The sequence below is a fragment of the Mesoplodon mirus genome (genome assembly GCF_964341445.2).
Source record: "Mesoplodon mirus genome assembly, chromosome: 2".
Classification (NCBI taxonomy): Eukaryota; Metazoa; Chordata; class Mammalia; order Artiodactyla; family Ziphiidae; genus Mesoplodon; species Mesoplodon mirus.
In genome coordinates, this window is record NC_138977.1 from 112354235 (window position 1) to 112375007 (window position 20773).

The 20773-nt window shown below is 52.9% G+C and overlaps 1 protein-coding gene across 16 annotated transcripts in view; it reads right to left on the bottom strand.

Annotated features, from left to right (window-relative positions):
• RET (ret proto-oncogene) overlaps positions 1 to 20773 on the bottom strand; it is a gene marked incomplete at both ends in the record, with an annotated part of 59086 nt that overhangs the window by 20915 nt on the left and 17398 nt on the right. For 3 of the 16 annotated variants that reach the window (XM_082636280.1, XM_082636279.1, XM_082636271.1), the window contains 5 exons: positions 742 to 941; positions 2288 to 2483; positions 3580 to 3821; positions 6011 to 6298; positions 8353 to 8616. The exons of 2 other annotated variants lie outside the window; for them this stretch is intronic. In XM_082636280.1, coding sequence (XP_082492406.1) covers positions 742 to 941; positions 2288 to 2483; positions 3580 to 3821; positions 6011 to 6298; positions 8353 to 8616 — 1190 coding nt within the window. The remainder of the gene's footprint in view (positions 1 to 741; positions 942 to 2287; positions 2484 to 3579; positions 3822 to 6010; positions 6299 to 8352; positions 8617 to 20773) is intronic. 11 more of the 16 variants (XM_082636286.1, XM_082636273.1, XM_082636274.1 and 8 more) reach the window with 7 other exon arrangements.

Consider the following 20773-nt stretch of genomic DNA (forward strand, 5'->3'; position numbering starts at 1 on the left):
ACGTTAAGTCATATGCTTGCTGTAACCACAAGTGAACTTTAAAAAGCGTTTAAGAGAAACATTCTCGGAAGAACTGCACCAAAATGTTACACGCTGGCTAATGTGAGAAAAAGAGATCACTCCTGTCTATCCCTTATCTCCTTTGACGAATACTTATAACTTTAATTTTTTTCCACTTCTAATCGTTATTTTCCAATGACAAATGCAAAATAAGCTCTAGTAAACATACTCGCAGATTAGTGGAAAGTAGAAGCGCTCCCTATCTTTCCCTGCAGAGGGCGCCAACGTTCACTGCTGCCTGCATTTGCACACTTGCAAATTCCCAGCAATGAGGACTTCGTTTTGAACCTAGGGAGCCACCTGAGGCCAACACTTACGCAAACCACTTTTTCACTTAATTCACCAGGAACGTCTTCCCAAGTCTGCATGCATAGATTTACCTGGCGCTGCTCTTTCATGAGTACAAAATGTTTTAAAGATGCCAAGGAAGGAGACGGCAAAGAAGAGGGGCCCACAAAGCCCACGAGCCCTGCTCATGACCGTCCCAGTCTTCCATGGCCCCAGCCTTCCTGGCCCCGTGCCTGCAGCTCCCTGGGGCCACTCCGTGTACTACTTAGCTCAGGGAGGGGGTGTCACCCACCCCCCAGCCCTGCTTGAAATCTGCTCAACGGAGCACCCCACCCTGGGGGTCTCCTGCCCCTCCACACCCCTCCCCAGGCAGGCAGCAGGCTGGGGGCTCACCTGGGCGAAGCGGCGGGCCCGCCTGCTCGCAGCAAAGGAGTAGGTGCTGGGCAGGCGCAGGCTGACAGGCAGCACGGTCACGTTGAAGTGGAGGAGGACGACGCCCTCCCCCGGGCCCTGGAAGTCCGAGTCGTTGACCAGCACGGCCAGCTGCATGGCCCGGCTCTCGGAGATGGGGAGGCTCCGGTTGAGAACCAGCCCTGCGGGGGGTGGGGGAGGGGGTGTGTCTGTGTGGACGGCACACGGTGATGATGGGCGGGGGCCCTGCGGGTTGGGACCACTGTCCCACGCCGCTGCACGCCACCTCCCCGCACACATGTGGAAACAGGCACCTCCTCCCACACGGACACAGATAACAGACCTGGCGGGACGCATTAAGGTAGAACTACTATTTAAGAGTAGTGAGTTGCTGTGCTGAGCTGGGAGCCCAGAAGACCCTTCTCAGCTTGGAGGTAACCTTGGGGATGTGTGTGTGTGTGTGTGTGTGTGTGTGTGTGTGTGATGTGAGTGCGGGGTAGGCCACACAAGGTAAAGAACCACCACCACCTAGGCCCTGGGAAGACTGTGCTAGTCCCTGAGAACTCTCAACAGCAGCAGCCTCCTGTGGACCCTTGGATTCCACAGGCCTCCAGCACCCGGGAGCTTCCACGCTTCTGAGCACCTGCCGTGTGCCAAGGCTAAGGTTTTAGTTTAGTGGAGACAGAAAGGGGGAGGGGGGGCTCTGGTGCACATGGCACCAGAGTGAGTATGCAGGGGCAAGGATGACGTTTTCCCTCACACAGGACAGAAGGCTTCAGAGACCTGGTGGGGGAGGGGAGGATGAGAAACAAATAGGATCAGGCCAGCCAGAAAGGGGTAAAGACACCAGTGATCCTGGGTTCCCCAGAAGCAGACCCCCAAACAAGGACCCAAGTGCAAGTGGGGTATTTGAAAGGTGGGGTATTTGAAAGGTGATCCTAGAAAACACGGGCAGGAGGGCAGGGGAGGGAGGCAGGGAAGCTTGAGGATGAGTATGCCCCGTTCTGCAGGTGAGCACTGCGGGCCCCTGGAGCTCAGCCCTGAGGGTGGGCGCATTCCAGGAGCCAGACAGGACAATCATCGGGGAATCCTCTGACTCTAAGACACTGAGCTGCTATTGTATGGATACATCAGCCCCTTGTGAGTAGAGACTTGCTGGTGGGGGGAGGGGTCAATAACCCCTGGGCACTTGGGCACCTGGGAGGTGGCAAAGCAGGTGCCAGGGGCCAGAGGGAGGCCTCGGTGATGACATACGTGTTGCAGTGAGTCCTGGCGTGGCCAGCACGGGGTGTCCTGCCAGGGTCAGCCTCAGGACAGTTCATGGAGAGGACAGCCTGCAAACACCCACCAAGGTGGACCAGGCAAGCCCAGCAGAGACAAAGGCTGGGAGGAGGAGTGGAAGGGGCAGCTGCCTGGTGCTCAGAGGGCCAGGACAGGCGTCTGTGTGTGCTGGGTGCTGCCCCATCCAAGGAGAGTGGGCCGCCAGTTCCCCAGGGGGCCCAGCCAGGCCACATGTGGCCTCTCTTACTGTAGTCATGCACGGTTGCCCGCACAGAGCTGCCGTTGGCCTGGGCCAAGGTCTCGTTGGGCGAGTGCTCTAGTCGGAAGGTCTGGAGGGCCCAGGCATCCCCGGAGAGCAGCGTGCTTGTGTACCGTCTCAGGAGCTCCCCGGATGCCGGCACCACATCTGCATCGAAGACACGTAGTGTGGCCACAACAGTGCCCTGCAGAGAACAGGGGGTGCCAGTTAGGGCCCTTAAAGCCAGAGACCGTGGAAAGGCACGTGCCCCACGAGTGGACCAGGTGTGTGCAGTCAGAGCTGGCTCTAGGGACAGACTGACCTGGGTTCAAGTTCCCTGGGGCCCCTAGTCAGCTTGTCCTGGTCACCCTTCCTGGGCCACTGCAGCTCACCTGTGCAGCAGGTGTGACAGGCATCTACAGATGCCCCATAAGGATGGATGAGAGCACATGCCCTGGTGCTCTGCTGAAGACCTCATCTAGGTCCCCATAGAGCACAGCAAGCACTCCTACTCTTCTCTGAGGAAACCAGGCCCCACAAGGCGGAGGAGTTAGCTCAGTGTCATAGAGTGACAGATGGCAGACCTGGGATCCAAGCCCAGGTATCCACCAGAATGCTCTCCTCCAAGTCTCTTCTGTACACCAGGCTGGAGAGAGTCACGAGGAAGGTTCTGAGCAAAGTCACAGGGCATCTCTGCTCTCACTGCTAACCAGGCTCCCCAGTGTCACCACCAGGGGGTCCTGCCAGGCTCATGAGACATTCCCCTGTGTCATGTGCTTTCCTCTCACCGGCTCATCCGCCAAACCTGCTCTTGGGGTGCCCAGAGAAGCAGGCAGTGACAACATACTACGCTCCCACCCTTCCATTGCTCCTGCGGCCTGCCAGCTGCAGGACAGTCCGAGGCCCAGCAGGTGGCAGTCACGCTCCACCTGCGTGGACCAGAAAAGGGTGGGGCTGGGATTGGGCGCAGGGAAATCCCTGCCGATGTGAGCCCTGGGGCCCCACCCACGGCGTCAGACACAGACTGGGCACTCAGGTCCCCCGGCCTCCCAAGGCAGTGGTCAGCTGGGTGCCGGTGGGGCTGGCCTCCTCTCTCCTCCTCAGCTGTCCTGGACACCGACAGAAAACCCCGACACACAGACTGATGGACAAATGAAAGACGAATAGTTAGATGGATGGTCAGCCACATGTCTGCATGGCTAGACGAACCGCTGAACAGACCGAGGAATAAATGGCAGATGGAGGAATCCAGACACGGAACAGAGAGACACCAGACAAGCACCAGACAAACGGACAGGCACCTCCTTCCGCTTGAACTCCACCACGGCGCTGGCGGTGTCGACGCCCCCGAGGAAGCTGGGCGCAGAGTCGTCTTCGTCGTAAACGGTCACGGGGAAGGGCACCATCACCTCCTCCTCTCGCGCGCCGACGCGCACCGTGCACAAAGCCACCAGCTCATACTTCTCCCGCTTCTCGCGGTCCAGGGCCCAGCGCGTGCTCACCTCCAGGCTGTCCACAGCGCAGCGGAAGGGCAGACTCTCACCTGCGCACCAAGCAGACCAGGAACCCCGGGCTGAACCCCGGGCTGAACCCCAGGCTGGGGAAAGGGTGAGCTGCCTTCCATGGCACGGGCGGGGGCCCTGTGGATGGAGCCGGGGTGCATGCTGGCCCCGGGCCCTGGCCCCTCCTCGGCTCCACAGTGGGGCACGGTGCTCCAAGCACAGTTTGCAGTGAAGACTGTGCCCTGAGCTTCACTGTGGCTGCAGCCTGCACTGGTGCTGATGGGGAACAGAGGGACCAGGAGGCCTACATCAGGTCTTCATCCTGATCACCTGGGAGGGCTAGGCATAACCCTTCACACACCTTGCCTCTGCTGTGGGGAGGGCTGGCACCAGCTCAGCCCAGAGATTCAGCTCCCAGCATTTGCTGGTTTCTGAAAAAAAAAGATTTAGGAATTTTTTTTTTTAATTATGGAAGTGGTATGTGCTTATTTTAGAGAATGTGAGAAATAAAGCTATTCCACCACTTGGAAACAAACATGGTGGACATTTGGTGTGATTTTATATTAACACACAAGTATTTCTGACTGCCTGGTTTGAATCGCTGTCCTATACACCTTCTGGCTGTGTGGCCCAAGGCTGGTGGTTCTGTCTCTCTGTGCCTCAGTTTCCTCACCAGAAGAGGAGATGATGAAGGCAAAAGTGTCTGTTCCCTGCCAGACACTGCTGTATGTTCAGTGACTCACGTGTCTTTCCACAACCCAGTGAGGGAGGACCGGTAACAACAATACACTCTTCAAGCCAAGCCTGTCCTGGAATTCATCCTCCAGAAATGACCCAAAAAAGGGGAAAGGCTGAAGGCTTGAAGGTCAACACTGACCACCCCACAGCCAAGCACGGGAGGGCTGTCAACTCCACTCAGTGGGAAATCACATCAGAGCCACACATTACATGTGAATTACACATGTGGGAAATGCTTATCATGCAAACATGTCCCTCTGTTGTTTACGGTTACAAAAAAACCTTTTTTTGGCAAAAAAGGCAGCACGCTAAATCATACACTTTGCCGGCAATTCTGCACAAAGACTTCTATCCCTGCTGCAGGATAAATGAAAAGATGCTGGGAGAGTGTGAGTGACTGCTTTCCTTACGCTACTGAGATTTTCTTCAACATTATTACCGTGTGTATGCCATCAACCTGGTGTGAATCCAGGTTCTACTTACTAATAAGTCCAGCTTGTAAGTGTCCCTTTTGAGTCCCAGTTCCTTGCCTTTAAATGGTTTAATGGCACCTCAGCTGCCTTCTCTCATCTCCACTGGGATCCAATTCCCTTCCCCTCCCCACATCCGTGCTCTTGGCCTCCCCAGGGCAATCTTGTGGCAGGACCATCTTGTGGCAGGGTCCACTGTCCTTGCAGCTGCTCAGGCGGAATCCTGGAACCATGCTTGGTCCCTTCTTTCTTTCAACACCCCGCATCCAACTCACCAGGATATCCTGCAGGATCCTTCTTGTTGCCCAAAGGTTTCCACCCTCACCCCAGACCTCCTCCTCTCTCAAGGATTTCTCCTGCCTCCTAGTTTGTTTCTCTGCTTCCCCCTAAACCACCCACCCCCAATCATTTCTAACACAGCAGCCAGACTAAGCTCTTAAAGGTAAGGTATGTCCTGTCAATGACCCCCTCTCTCAAACACCTTCCATAGCTCCCCAGTCCCTCGGCAGGAAGCCTGCCGCCTACTTGGAACTGCTCTGCCCTCAGCAGCCTCCATCCTGCCCTGCGGTTCACTGCACTCCAGCTACATGGGGCTCCCACCTTGGTGCTCTTAAAGGGGCTCACTCTGCTTGCCTGGCACCCCCCCTTTGCTCCAGTGTCCCCTTTTCCCAGCAATCTGATTTGAGACAGTGGTCTCCACCACTCCACACTATCTCAGCTTTACGTCCCACCTAGTCCCTTCAGAGGCCACCCAATTTCCTTAGCACGTGTGTGGTCTCCATCTCCCACGGGATGGAAACTCCAGGCAGGTGGGATTTTGGCCTGATGTGTTCACTCTCTCATCCTTCGTCCCCAGAACAGTGCCTGGCCCATGGCAGGCGTACATGAGATACTCGTGGACTTCTGAATGAACGGATGATGGGGTGGTGCAGAGTAAACTCGACGGCCTGTGTAGAGGGACCGCAGCGCCGTGCTTGGCACTCAGCGGGCACCGAGGAAGGCTCCACGCGGCGGGCACTCACCTCCCAGAAGCCTGTAGGCCGCGCTGACGTTGGGGCAGAGGAACTGCACAGGCAGCAGGCGGAATTGGTGGAAGGTGCCGGGAGGCTTGTTCTCCCTAATGCGGAAGGACAGGCCCGTCTCGGGGAAGCAGAGGTCCCGGGGTTTGAGGGCACCGCAAGCCGGGAAGGAGGCGTTGATGATGGAGAAGTACACTCGGGCACAGCCCGGCCACTGGCACTCGCCCTCACGAAGGGACGTGGGCGATAGGAAGACCTGGAGGTAGATGGTGAGCAGCGGGAAGCCACCGTCTGCAGAGAGAGAAGTCATCAGGCCCGCCGGGGTGTCAGCCACACCTGCCCAGCAGTGGGGAACGGAACAGGGAGGGGGCAGGAGCTCGGGGCTGGGGCAAAGCCCAGTCCTCACCAGGGTCCACACAGGGCTCCTCTGGGCTTTCTGGCCCAGCCGCCACCTCCTGGGGGTTGCCTCACCGGCCCACCTCTCTTGTTTTTTAGGTCTCAGCTCAAATACCCTTCCTCAGGGAGGTGCCCTGAGCCCCGGGTCTAACACCAAGTGGAGAGCTTCCCCAGGGAGCGCTCTTGCCCTGCCCCTTTCCCCAAGGCAGTTCTTTTTTCTTTTTTTGATTTTTAAAAACACTTTCATTTATTCTATTCTAGTCTATTCTATTCTATTTTTCTATCTCTGGCTACACCGCCTCCGGGATCTCAGTTCCTCGACCAGGGGTTGAACCTGGGCCCTCGGGAGTGAAAGCACAGAGCCCTAAGCACTGGACTGCCAGGGAATCCATGTCCCCACCCCAGCCCCCCAGGCAGTTTCACTGTCTTCGGAGACACAGACTTCCCCAGCACCTAGACAGGGTATTTCTGGCAAGTTCCAGCATGGAGGCACCACAGCAACTCCCCCTCCAACTGGTCTGGACCTCAGCTGGGGTCGGGGGCTCTTCCCGGGCCCTCTATCTCAGCCCTGGGGAAGTGGCTGCCCCTCACATCTGCTCCTCCCGCATTCATTCGTTCTCTGTGCTTCTTACTAGCCTGTCCTCCATTGCTCCAATCTCCTGCTGTGGTTAATAATTCTCTATACAAACTTTCCCTGTTCAAATTACTGATTTCTCTCCTGACTGGACCCGACAGGTACCCGAGGTCACTCTCCAATCACGAACAGAACAGGCCTCCTACAAAACTCAGATCCTCAGCAGATTCCACTTTGGCCTCCACCCCAGTGGTCCTGGTTCTTCAAGTTCCCCACTGGGGGCTCGAGATGCAGACGGCGGCAACTAAGTGTGTGCGGAGCCAAGACCTATGTCAGGTGCTACCTCCTCCAGGAGCCGCCTGGGGTGCCCTGACGGGGGGCAGCTTTACTTGGGGACCCTGGCTTCACTTGGCAGATGGGTGCGGCCACTCTGCCCCTGCTGGGCGGTGCCACCCACTCCGTGTTCCCAGGCATGCCGCCTGTCTCTCAGCGCACACGGGGGCTCAGGGCTGGCGTGAGGGTCCAGGGAGGCCATGTCTACGGTGGAGGGGCTCAGAGGGGGGCACTACTGGGTGTGTGATCACCATTTGGTGCCATGAGGCACAACTCTGCTCCACGACCCCTGCTCTCCACAAGTCTCAGGGTCCCACGTGGCCTACACTCCAGCTGAGACCTCTGCTCTGAGGAGTTGGTCAGGCCTTCCTCCCTGCTCCACTTCCATCTCTGGCACCAGGCCCAAGTCCCTGCCAGGTGTCAAGGGCAGCTTGCTGCTGACTTCCCTGGTGGTGCAGTCGCAGTGGTTAAGGCTCTGTGCTCCCAAAGCAGGGGGCCTGGGTTTGCTCCCTGGTCAGGGAGCTAGATCCCACATGCATGCTGCAACTAAGAGTTTGCATCCCACAACTAAGGAGCCCGCCTGCTACAACTAAGGAGCCGGTGAGCCGCAACTAAGGAGAACTGCGAGCCACCCTTTCCGTGGGAACTGCTGTTTCTCCAGCAGGTTGCAGACCATTTGCTAAAGCGAGATCTTGGGATTTTTCTCCTCTTAACTCCTCTCTCACAACCCCAAATCCTTGTTAACCCAACTGGAAAAGGCATCTGGCTCCTGCATGGACAGAGCACCCAAATCCTTCACGTGGGTTCTCCAAAATCCAAACAGCCTCCGAAGGCCTAAGGGTCATCAGTGGTCCCCAAGCTCACCCTGGCTCCCTCACTGGCTGCGCACAGAGGCAGGCCAGCCTCATCTCACTCTCTCCACTCTCACACAGCAGGAGCCACAGGGGAAGCCACCCTCGGTGTGATGTGTGCTGTGTGAGGCTAAGGCGAGGGTGGGGGGTGGGGGCAATGAGGTGCGTAGGGGTCAGGGCTGCTCCCTTACTGCGGATGCTGAGCTTCTCCCAGGAGCTGTGGTCCAGGCTCCGGTTAAGGTAGAGAAGCCCCGTGTCCTCCTGGATACGGACCCAGTTGTTCTCGTGCAGCCGTGTGCGGTAGGCGCCGTAGAGGTGCTGGCCCAGGCGGAAGCTGGGCACCTCCTCGGGGAGGTCTTGCAGGGCGTGGACGTAGAGCAGGGGCATGCCAGCTGGCTGGTCCACGTACAGCCTCTCCCAGTAAGCATCCCTTGAGAAGTAGAGTCCCAGTGGGGCTGCAGGAAGCAGGGAAGCACATGAGGGAGGGAGGGAGGGAGGGGTGATGACGGAACCCAGAGCAGGCCTCCTAGGCAGACCAGTGTTCCCCAGTGGCTTTATTTCACATTTTTAAAAATTGGAGTATAGTTGCTTTACAATGTTGCATTAGTTGCTGCTGTACAGCAAAGTGAATGAGCTATATGTATACATATATCCCCTCCTTTTTGAATTTCCTTCCCATTTAGGTCACCACAGAGCACTGAGTAGAGTTCCCTGAGCTATAGCATAGGTTCTCATTAGTTATCTATTTTATACATAGTATGCAAAGTGTGTATATGTCAATCCCAATCTCCCAACTCATCCCATCATCCCCCATTTTACATTTTAATAATAGATTCTTTGTGGACCAGAAAAGAAAATTTCACTAATTTGAAATTCTGATCTTAGTAGGTCTTTCTCATCTGTAGTCCTAAGTACATTAACACACAATTATCTATAGAGCTAAACACTAGCCGAGGGACCTCCCTGGTGGCGCAGTGGTTAAGACTCTGTGCTCCCAAAGCAGGGGGCCTGGGTTTGCTCCTTGGTCAGGGAACTAGATCCCACATGCATGCTGCAACTAAGAGTTCGCATCCCACAACTAAGGAGCCCACCTGCTACAACTAAGGAGCTGGTGAGCCGCAACTAAGGAGAACTGCGAGCCACAAATAAGGAGCCTGGAAGCTGCAACTAAGACCCAGTGCAACTAAATAAGTAACAAACAAACTAACTAACTAACTAAACATTAAATAAAAAACACTAGCTGAAAGTACACCACTTTAAAACAGAAAAAGGAGGAAGTGAGGCAGCTTTAAAACCGTTGCAAAATCGTTCTCGATTACCCAAGTTTAATAAGCAGGTGAACCACTCAGCTGGGAGTTCACCCAGGCTTCTGAGCAAATCACCTGGAGCCAGAGTTTTCAAGTGTACAAGACGCTGCCAGACAAGCAGGGCAGGCAGGAGTCACCGAAGATGAACAGAGCACTAATAAATCTTTAGCTAAAGTCAATCACACTCCTACCATATGACCCAGAAATTCCACTCCACTCATCCAAGAGAAATGAAAATGTATGTCCATCAAATGACTTATTCACAAATGCTGGGGTTATTCACAGAGCCAAGAACTGGAAAGAGTCCAGATGTGCTCCAGCAGGTGAACAGATAAGCAAACGGTGGTCCATCAGGGCCACTGATACACATGACAGTCTGGACGGATCTCACAGACATCCTGCCAAGTAGAAGGAGCAGCATGAGAGAATCACATGGCACGGTTCCAGACTGATTTTAAGCGACAGATATCAGACTGGCTACCTGTTGGTGGCAGGGGAGGCAACAGACCAGGAAGGGCAGGAGGCATGTTCTGGGGAACATAAAGGCTTTGTATCCCGATACGGGCGTGGCTCACACAGGCACATCCACTGGTTAACAGTGTACAGCCAAGATTTATGCACTTCAACCTATGTAGATTCTGCCGAAATTGATCGCCAAGGGACTGTGGGTAGAGCTGTAAATGCCACAAGGAAGGCAGATGCTGACCATGGCTGAGCTGGGTGAGCCCACAGGAGCCCTCATCCTACTAACTCTGCTGACTTTGTATATGTTCAGCATTTTTCATCACAAGAAGTTTTAAAAAATATTAAGAATTTTTAAAAAGGTGGATAAATGGGCAAGCAATGCTTTAAAAACCTGCAAATGCTTAAAAACCTACTCTATGAAGCACAAAAAAGTACCAATGCACAAAGCAAACATGAGAAACACTGTACTTTTGTGTAACCGTTTTCTCCTTTCAATCAGTTTGTTTCCACCTACATCCCGCTTCCCTTGCAGCCGTGGGGGTGAGTGGCCGGTCCAGTCCGCACAAGCAGAGGAACCCTGGGTCTGCCTGGGCCCTTGAGGACTCCCTTGGGTGTGGGAAACAATCAAGTGCCAGGTGAAGTCAGGTGAAGAGAACAGGCAAGACCTTTTGGATCCCAAAGTGGTAAAACAGTAAGAAAACTAGAAGGCTGCTTGCACTGTGGAAGGTTTCCCAAGGATGACCTCAAAGGCAGCCAGGCTGGGAATGCCAACTTGGAGGGAAGTGTGCATTCGGTCCTGCCAGCCCAGTGCCCAGTGTGGGTGCTGCCCTGCCAGACAGGCCTGGACCACAGAGCAAGGGTGAGAGGGAGAGAGCAGGAGAGAAACAGAGGGAGAGAGAGGGAAGGAGCGGAAAGAGAAAGGGGATCAGGTGAAAGGGGGAGAGGAAGGGGGGGAAAGAGAGCAATGCTCTGGCTAGAGCCAAAGGCCTGGCCCTGCACACCCCACACTAAAGACAGAGATGGAGGGAAGGGGGCTGCACGCCTAGCGCGGACCTACTAGACCTTCAGAAATCTGCTCCGTAGGAGCGCTGTCCCTGCAGTGGGACCCAGAGTTACCGGGCCTCTGCAGGTGCGGTACAGGGAAGGGCAGGCTAGGATCTCCAGGACCCAGCCCTGTGCCTTGAGAGAGGCTCTGTGCGGTGGCCTTCCTGCCCTGCAGTCTCTTGGGGGAGGACCCACCCCAGAGCATCACACTGCCTGCCATCCAAGGGGGAGGTCGCTCAAGGAGCCGCAGAAAGAAGTCACGCTGGGGAACTCTGGGGAGGGAGAGCTGAGACACTGCTTCCCCCACTCTGGGGTCTTGTTGGCAGAGACCACCGGCAGGAGCTGCCCACACGTGGCTGAATGCCACCCTCCTGTCCCCACACCCTCCCTATTGGCCCAAGAAGACACAGGCTGCCCCGCAGATGCACTCAGGGCTGATTTCTTTGGGATTTAGTAGCTGATGCTGACAGACAGGCAGGCAGCTCAGAGGGCTGTGTCAGCCCCAAACAGCCACAAGACTGGACTCTTCCCTGCTCCTGTTAAAGGGCAGCCAATGGCACCGGCTTGGAGCAGGCCTTTTGCCAGCTGGGCCGAGTGATGGGCCACGGCTGACAAGTCCTCCCACACAGCTAGGATTCACTCCACAGGCTCGAGCTTCCCGGGAGCAGCTCATAGTTTGGGGCCCCAAAGAGGATCCTACAACACTGCTCACCACTGCTCTTTTTTTCCTTTTTTCTTCATTTCAAAATATCTTCTTCCAATTTATGACTTACATATTGATTTTTTTTTAACATCTTCATCACTGCTCTTGAGACAAAGGCAGGAGTACTTCCTGTGGTGTCTCCTCACCCAACAGGAGAGGACAGTCACCCAACGGGAGGGGAGGGACAGCCGCAGAGCGGTCCCTGCTGGGGCTCGTCCCCCGCTAGGAGCGTGCCGGAGCCCCACCGCGCCGCCTGGCAGAGTAACCCCGGGTCTGTGCTCCTCACAGAAATCAGATGGGCTCCCAGCCTATGGCAGCACCCTGCCCGGGAAGGCCGAGTCTGGGAAGGAAGGCTCAGAAGGGGGATCAGAGCCAGGCACAGCTCTGCTGCCCCAAGACAAGGGCCTGAATCACAAGCAGCAACCAGGCTTCCTTTCCCTCCAACCAACAGTCCACGAAGGCTGCGAGTCAGAGGGTCTAGTGGGAGCTCTGGGGTGGGGGGTGGCCGGGCAGGGGGAAGGACGTTGCTGCTCACTGCCCCGTGGACACGAGAAGGAAAGGTCTCCCGTCCCTCTACCGCCGCCTTCTCCAGAGGACCTGGCCCGCCGCCTCGTGGCGGTGTGGTGTGCAGTGAACGCAGCCGGCTGGACCGACAAAGCCCAAGGCCAAGCCCCACCCCCGACACACCGACCCTCTATTTTCTTCGCAATCCCAGACAGGGGTGCAAACGGGACCACTGCTTTGCAAACAGACACTGAGGTGGGAACAAAAGAAAGCTGTCTGCCCGCTCAAGGGCACACACACAGCCAGCCAGAGAACTGGGATTCAGACGGCAGTCTCTCCAGCAGCACACCCCTCTCTGGCCTGCTCAACCCCACTTCACAGCGGGCCGGGCCCTGCCGCCACCATGCCCGCTGCCCCACTGAGCCCTGCGTGGTGACCGCAAGTCAGCAACACCAGCCTGCAGTGGAAGGCGGTCCCCGAGGACACACCTTCACTTGGGAAGCTTGCATTCCTGGCCACAAAGAGGATGAGAGACTGTAATTCCCAGTGGTTGACAGGGTGGTGGCCTGGTGGCAGCCCAGGCTCATGACACCACGCTGGGTGGGAAGGGGGCTCAGCCAGGGCCAGGGCCGCCGGCGTCCTCCTCACCCTGGCAGAAAGGCGCGCACCGACTGCTAGTGATCTGGGATGCTGCCAGCGGGTCCCGTCTCACAGAGCTGCAGGCAACTCTGCCGGTGGGGAGCCCAGGGTGGATGTTGGTCCACAGGACAGCATACCGCCAAGGGCAGCCTGTGTCTGCCAGCCTGCTAGGCCACCAGCTCTCCGTGGTCTGCCAGACCCCTCCGTGGAGAGGTGAGGTCTGCGTTCTGGCCCCCAGAGTACCAGCGAGAGTATGCTGTGCGATGACTGAGCCTACAGGAGAGGAACACAGCTTCTGCCGGCTCATCCTTTGGGGACACACACACACACACACACACACACACACACACACACACCACGCCCCCCAACCCGTCCCCGGTCAGCTGTGCAAGAACCAGCTGCCCTTGGAGCCACCAGCGGGGGGTCCTTACACATGGGTCTTCTGTGGCGGGGGGAGAGGCCTGCCCCACCTGCCAGGTAGGGAGGAACAGATCCAGAACGGGGCTCCTCCTCCAGGGCCCCCTGGAGTGCATGCACTTTCAGTGGTCCGGGGTCTGGGAGGTAGGAGGGGCCCGAGCTCCCAGGAGCCCCTACCTCTAAGCTGGTCCAGTCCCCACCATACAGACCACATGTGCAGGAGAGAATGGGCCTTGCCCGCTTTCATCTCACAGAGCCAGGCCCTACGGGATCTGTGTGGGGCTCAGTATGTTGCTGCCTAAAGGGATTTGTGGGCTGGGCAATGCTTGTGAGCAGAAACAGACTTAAATGCACTTAAAATGCCTCCCAGGTGGTCCCTGCTCAGGGCATGGCTGCCTTAATGTTCCTCCTGTCACAAACACTTTTAGATGGAAAAACACATGCTCCGAGGTGGGGAATGAGGACGTGGGTGCAGGGCTGGCCTCAAGGGGGTGTAGCCTGGGGAGACCACAGGGCCCCGTTTTTGGTTTAAGGCTCTGTTGTCACTGTCCTGAAATCCTTCAAAATTCTAGAACAAGGGGCCCACATCTTCATTCCACGCTGGGCCCCACAAATGATGCGGCCAATCCCGGCGGGTGAATGAGGAGAGCCTGGGACGGGCCGTCGCAGGTGTCCAGTTTCGTGGGGCTGTGCAGCCTCTGGGGAGTGGTGGCCTCCTCTGGACCTCGCTTTCTTCAACTGTGAACAAGAGAAGGGCAGGCTGGGGAGAGGAGGAGCAGCCGGAGCAGGTGCAGACAGGCCTCACCTTTGCCCAGGTACATATCGCACAAAGCTCTCACTTCGAATTCACAATCACCATGCGCAAATCCCTTCACTGCCCCATTTCACAGGTAAGAACACTGAGGCTGGGAGGTGAGCAGCTTTCCCGAGGTCAAACAGCTGGAGATTCTGCATCTCAGGGTTTGGTACAACGGCTAACAAAGTGGTGGTGGAAGTCAGGATCAGGGCAGACGCTGGTCCCGCTGGGAAGCCCAGGGCCCTGCCAGCTGACCACCCCTCCCTGCCGGCATTGTTTTGCCAGGAAGGGCTTCCCAGCCTGTGAGCTCAGACCTGCCTCTGGTGAGAGCCTCCCGTGGAACTTCGGGCAGGTCAACACAGCAGGGCTTGCAAGGCCTGTCCCACCCATGCCTTCCATCCCTGAATGTCACCGGGTGTCAGAATTCTCCCCCCACACAGTTTCACGTTTCTGCCTGGACAGGCATGGTCAGCATCACCTCGAGGCTCTGGTTCCTCAGGCTGCCCCGGCACCACAGCAAGGGGTGAGGAGCTGGGTTTTGCTCACACAGGAGGGGCGGGTCCCGCACTGCTGAGAGACCCCAAGAACCTTCACAGCGTGTGTGTGTGTGTGTGTGTGTGTGTGTGCGTGTGTGTGTGTATGCCCGGGCATGCAGGAGGTGGCAGAGGTGCACGGGTCCAAGACCCCATCTGCTCCCGCCCTGCCCCACCCCTGCAGGGAGAAGATGTGGAACTAAGGTTCAGTGGGGGTGAGGTGCTGCTCTGCTCTGAGCAGGGCCTCCTTCAACATCTTTACAAGTAGAGCGACCCGGGCACTGACGGTCTCATTCGGTGCGTGCAGTCACCAGCCTTCTTCTACCCCGGAAACGCAGCTTTCAATGTTCCATACCTGGTTGGGATGTGTCATTTACTTGTATTTGACACATCCCAACCAGGTACAAATACGGTATTTGTTTTTCTCTTTCTGACTTACTTCACTCTGTATGACAGTCTCTAGATGCATCCACATCTCTACAAATGACCCAATTTCGTGTCATTTAATTGTATTTGGATGTAGACAGAACGAGGCCCAAGTCCCCACCTCACTCTCGTTCATTTAACTCTCCACAAGCTCAGACGTGCGTGCACACTCACACAGGCACTCTTACCCACACTGGTCACAGGGGCATACGTTCTCAGACACGCATGGGATGCTCTGAGCACCCTCCTTTGCGGTGGAGGACACCACAGGTGGACAAGAGTTTCTGGTTGTCATCCCTTGCTTCTGTGGCACAGGGTGTGGGGACATCCTCTGGGCTCAGTCACATGCCAGATGTACACTGCCCCTCGGTGCCAGAGCAGCCCACGCCCTTACCCCGCGATCACCTTCCCACAGCTTCCCAGACCAGACGCCTCTGTACGCCTGCTGAGAGCCTCAATTCCCCTGTGCCTGGAGGGTCGCCTCCTGCTAGCCTGCACAACCTAGCCAACTTCTCCACGTGCAGTGGGCTGTGACCCCAGCCTGGGGAGGGGGCCCCTTCCCTGGGTATCTGCCCTTAGCCTGAGGGTGGCCCACAGAGCTCTCTCTCCTACACTCACCACTGCTGACCAACTCTTATGTTAACCTCTCCTGGTTCCTTTGCTGTGTGGGTACTGTCTCCTGACCGGACGTAGACTGATACACACACATCTCCCTCTTACATATACACTTATCTCACACGCACGTGGTTACACACTCTCACGGTTGCACACTCAACCCCCCTTCCCCATTCTCTCGTTCATTTAGTGAGTCACACTGAGCCTGCCCAGCCCTGACCATAGGCTCACCTCATCAGCTCTCCTGATCAGCTCTGGCCATCAGGGGCCACACACAGCTCCCCTGAGGTTCCCTCGACCTCCTCACCACCCTCAGTGGAGGATGTGCTGCCATCTGACCATGCCAGGCCAGAGCCAGGCAGTCACTTCTTAACCGGGTGCTCTTGGCTAATCAGAGTGAGTCACACTCACCGTGGTCATGGACACACCCAGGGCCCCAGACAACTAGAAATGTCCTAGGACTACACCTTGAAAGCCAGAATTTGGGGCTCTCAAGAAAGAAAAAACATTGTGAGATGGTATGATCTGAGAACTGTGTGGGGTTACAGAAGCTCCTGAATCTGTGTGCAAGGCAGGCCCTTCCTTCAGAATCCACTCACCGGGCAGCCGTGCTCCTGCCCTTGATGAGTGCCATATCATGCAGATGACAGCTATATTATGGCCAGCAGAACCTCCTTAACAGACGGTTTCCTAATGCCATCATCTTCACTGGGAATGGGAACCAGATCTTGTGGACTCCTCCCCAGGGGTGGCCCCTCCCCCTGCGGGCCAGCTGTCCCCGTTGGGGGTCCCTCCAGCCCCAAGGCCCAGACAAGGGTGCTTGACACCATCACCCTCTCCTCGCCCACCTCATGCCCCTCCTCCCATATCCCATTCACGTTTTCTCTTTATTCCAGTTCAATATTTGATTATGTACAGAGTATATTTTGCAAAACATTTATGCCGAAAGTATATTCTGTGACAAACATCCATGAACCCATGGCTGACGTAACTGGACACTTGGCAACACTGCTGCCCCTCCCACGCCCTCACCTTCCACCTCATCCACTCACAGCAAACGTGAATCTGTGTCTGTGTTTTTCTTATCCCCCTCCATTTTTTTTTTTTTTTTTTTTTTTTTTGCAGTACGCGGGCCTCTCACTGTTGTGGCCTCTCCCATTGCGGAGCACAGGCTCCGGACACGCAGGCTCAGCGGCCATGGCTCACAGGCCCAGCCGCTCCGCGGCATGTGGGATCTTCCTGGACCAGGGCACGAACCCGTATCCCCTGCATCGGCAGGTGGACTCTCAACCACTGCGCCACCAGGGAAGCCTGCCACCTCCATTTAAAAACATTTTTACCTCATTCTTTTTTTGTTGTTGAATTTTTGAATTTTATTTTATTTTTTTTATATAGCAGGTTCTTATTAGTTATCCATTTTACATGTATTACATGTATTAGTCTATATACGTCAATCCCAATCACCCAATTCATCACACCCCAGCCCCGCCACTTTCCCGCCTTGGTGTCCACGTGTTTGTTCTCTACATCTGTGTCTCTATTTCTGCCCTGCAAACTGGTTTATCTGTACCATTTTTCTAGGTTCCACATATATGCGTTAATATACGATATTTGTTTTTCTCTTTCTGACTTACTTCACTCTGTATGACAGTCTCTAGATGCATCCACATCTCTACAAATGACCCAATTTCGTACCTTTTAATGGCTGAGTAATATTCCATTGCATATATGTGCCACAACTTCTTTATCCATTCATCTGTCGATGGGCATTTAGGTTGCTTCCATGACCTGGCTATTGTAAATAGTGCTGCAATGAACACTGGGGTACATGTGTCTTTTTTTTTTTTTTTTGCCTTGCTCTCTTTTTTTCTAACATCTTTATTGGAGTATAATTGCTTTACAATGGTGTGTTAGTTTCTGTTTTATAACAAAGTGAATCAGTTACACATATACATATTTTCCCATATCTCTTCCCTCTTGCGGTTTTCTCTGGGTATATGCCCAGTAGTGAGATTGCTGGGTCATATGGTAATTCTATTTTTAGTTTTTTAAGGAACCTGCATACTGTTCTCCATAGTGGCTGTATCAGTTTACATTCCCACCAACAGTGCAAGAGAGTTCCCTTTTCTCCACACCCTCTCCAGCATTTGTTGTTTGCAGATTTTCTGATGATGCCCATTCTAACTGGTGTGAGGTGACACCTCACTGTAGTTTTTTTTTGTTGTTTTTTTTTTTTGTTTTTTTTTTTTTGCGGTACGCGGGCCTCTCACTGTTGTGGCCTCTCCCGTTGTGGAGCACAGGCTCCGGACGCACAGGCTCCGGACGCGCAGGCTCAGCAGCCATGGCTCACGGGCCCAGCCGCTCCGCGGCATGTGGGATCTTCCCAGACCGGGGCACGAACCCGTGTCCCCCACATCGGCAGGCGGACTCTCAACCACTGCGCCACCAGGGAAGCCCCTCACTGTAGTTTTGATTTGCATTCTCTAATAATTAGTGATGTTGAGCAGCTTTTCATATGCTTCTTGGCCATCTGTATGTCTTCTTTGGAGGAATGTCTATTTAGGTCTTCTGCCCATTTCTGGATTTGGATTGCCTGTTTGTTTTTTTAATATTGAGCTGCATAAGCTGTTTATATATTTTGGAGATTAATCCTTTGTCCGTTGATTCATTTGCAAATACTTTCTCCCATTCTGAGGGTTGTCTTTTCGTCTTATTTGTAGTTTCCTTTGCTTTGGAAAAACTTTTAAGTTTCATTAGGTCCCATTTATTTTTGTTTTTATTTCCATTTCTCTAGGAGGTGGATCAAAAAGATCTTGCTGTGATTTATGTCCAAGAGTGTTCTTCCTATGTTTTCCTCTAAGAGTTTTATAGGGTCCGGTTTTACATTTAGGTCTCTAATCCATTTTGAGTTTATTTTTGTGTATGGTGTTAGGGAGTGTTCTGATTTCATTCTTTTACATGTAGCTGTCCAGTTTTCCCAGCACCACTTATTGAAGAGACTGTCTTTTCTCCATTGTATATCCTTGTCTCCTCTGTCATAGATTAGTTGACCACAGGTGCGTGGGTTTGTCTCTGGGCTTTCTATCCTGCTCCGTTAATCTATATTTCTGTTTTTCTGCCAGTACCATGTTGTCTTGATTAGCTTTGTAGTATAGTCTGAAGTCAGGGAGTCTGATTCTTCCAGCTCTGTTTCTTTCCCTCAAGACTGCTTTGGCTATTCAGGGTCCTTTGTGTTTCCATAAAGATTCTAAGATTTTTTGTTCTAGTTCTGTAAAAAAAAATGCCATTCATAGTTTGATAGGGATTGCATTGATTCTGTAGATTGCTTTGGGTAGTACAGTCATTTTCACAATACTGATTCTTCCAATCCAAGAACATTGTATATCTCTCTCCATCGTTTGTGTCATCTTTAATTTCTCTCATCAGTGTCTTATACTTTTCTGAATACAGGTCTTTTGTCTCCCTAGGTAGGTTTATTCCTAGGTATTTTATTCTTTTTGTTGCAATGGTAAATGGGAGTGTTTCCTTAATTTCTCTTTCAGATTTTTCATCATTAGTGTATAGGAATGCAAGAGATTTCTGTGCATTAATTTTGTATCCTGCAACTTTACCAAATTCATTGATCAGCTCTAGTAGTTTTCTGGTGGCATCTCTAGGATTCTCTATGTATAGTATCACGTCATCTGCAAACAGTGACAGTTTTACTTCTTCTTTTCCGATTTGGATTCCTTTCATTTCTTTTTCTTCTCTGACTGCCGTGGCTAGGACTTCCAAAACTATGTTGAATAACAGTGGCAAGAGTGGGTATCCTTGTCTTGTTCCTGATCTTAGAGGAAATGGTTTCAGTTCTTCATCATTGAGAATGATGTTTGCTGTGGGTTTGTCGTATATGGCCTTTATTATGTTGAGGTAGGTTTCCTCTATGCCCACCTTCTGGAGAGTTTTTGTCATAAATGGGTGTTGAATTTTGTCAAAAGCTTTCTCTGCATCTATTGAGATGATCATATGGTTTTTATTCTTCAATTTGTTAATATGGTGTATCACATTGATTGATTTGCGTATATTGAAGAATCCTTGCATCCCTGGGATAAATCCCACTTGATCATGGTGTATGATCCTTTTAATGTGTTGGTGGATTCTGTCTGCTAGTATTTTGTTGAGGATTTTTGCATCTATATTCATCAGTGATATTGGTCTGTAATTTTCTTTTTTTGTAGTATCTTTTTCTGGTTTTGGTATCAGGGTGATGGTGGCCTCACAGAATGAGTTTGGGAGTGTTCCTTCCTCTGCAATTTTTTGGAAGAGTTTGAGAAGGATGGGTGTTAGCTCTTCTCTAAATGTTTGATAGAATTCACCTGTGAAGCCATCTGGTCCTGGATTTTTGTTTGTTGGAAGGTTTTTAATCACAGTTTCAATTTCATTGCTTTTGATTGGTCTGTTCATATTTTCTATTTCTTCCTGGTTCAGCCTTGGATGGCCTTTCTAAGAATTTGTCCATTTCTTCCAGGTTGTCCATTTTACTGGCATAGAGTTGCTTGCAGTAGTCTCTTAGGATGCTTTGTATTTCTGTGGTGTTTGTTTTAACTTACCCTTTTTTATTTCTAATTTTATTGATTTGAGTCCTCTCCCTCTTTTTCTTGATGAGTCTGGCTAATGGTTTATCAATGTTCTTTGTCTTCTCAAAGAACCAGCTTTTAGTTTTATTGATCTTTGCTATTGTTTTCTTTGTTTCTGTTTCATTTGTTTCTGCTCTGATCTTTACGATTTCTTTCCTTCAACTAACTTTGGGTTTTCTTTGTTTTTCTTTCTCTAGTTCCTTTAGGTATAAGGTTAGACTGAGATTTTTCTTGTTTCTTGAGGTAGGCTTGTATAGCTATAAACTTCCCTCTTAGAACTGCTTTTGCTGCATCCCATAGGCTTTGGACCCTCGTGTTTTCGTTGTCTCTAGGTATTTTTTTATTTCCTCTTTGATTTCTTCAGTTATCTCTTGGTTATTTAGTAATGTATTGTTTAGCCTCCATGTGTTTGTGTTTTTTACATTTTTTTCCCTGTAACTGATTTCCAATCTCATAGCGTTGTGGTCAGAAAAGATGCCTGATATGATTTCAATTTTCTTAAATTTACTGAGGCTTGACTTGTAACCCAAGATGTGATCTATCCTGG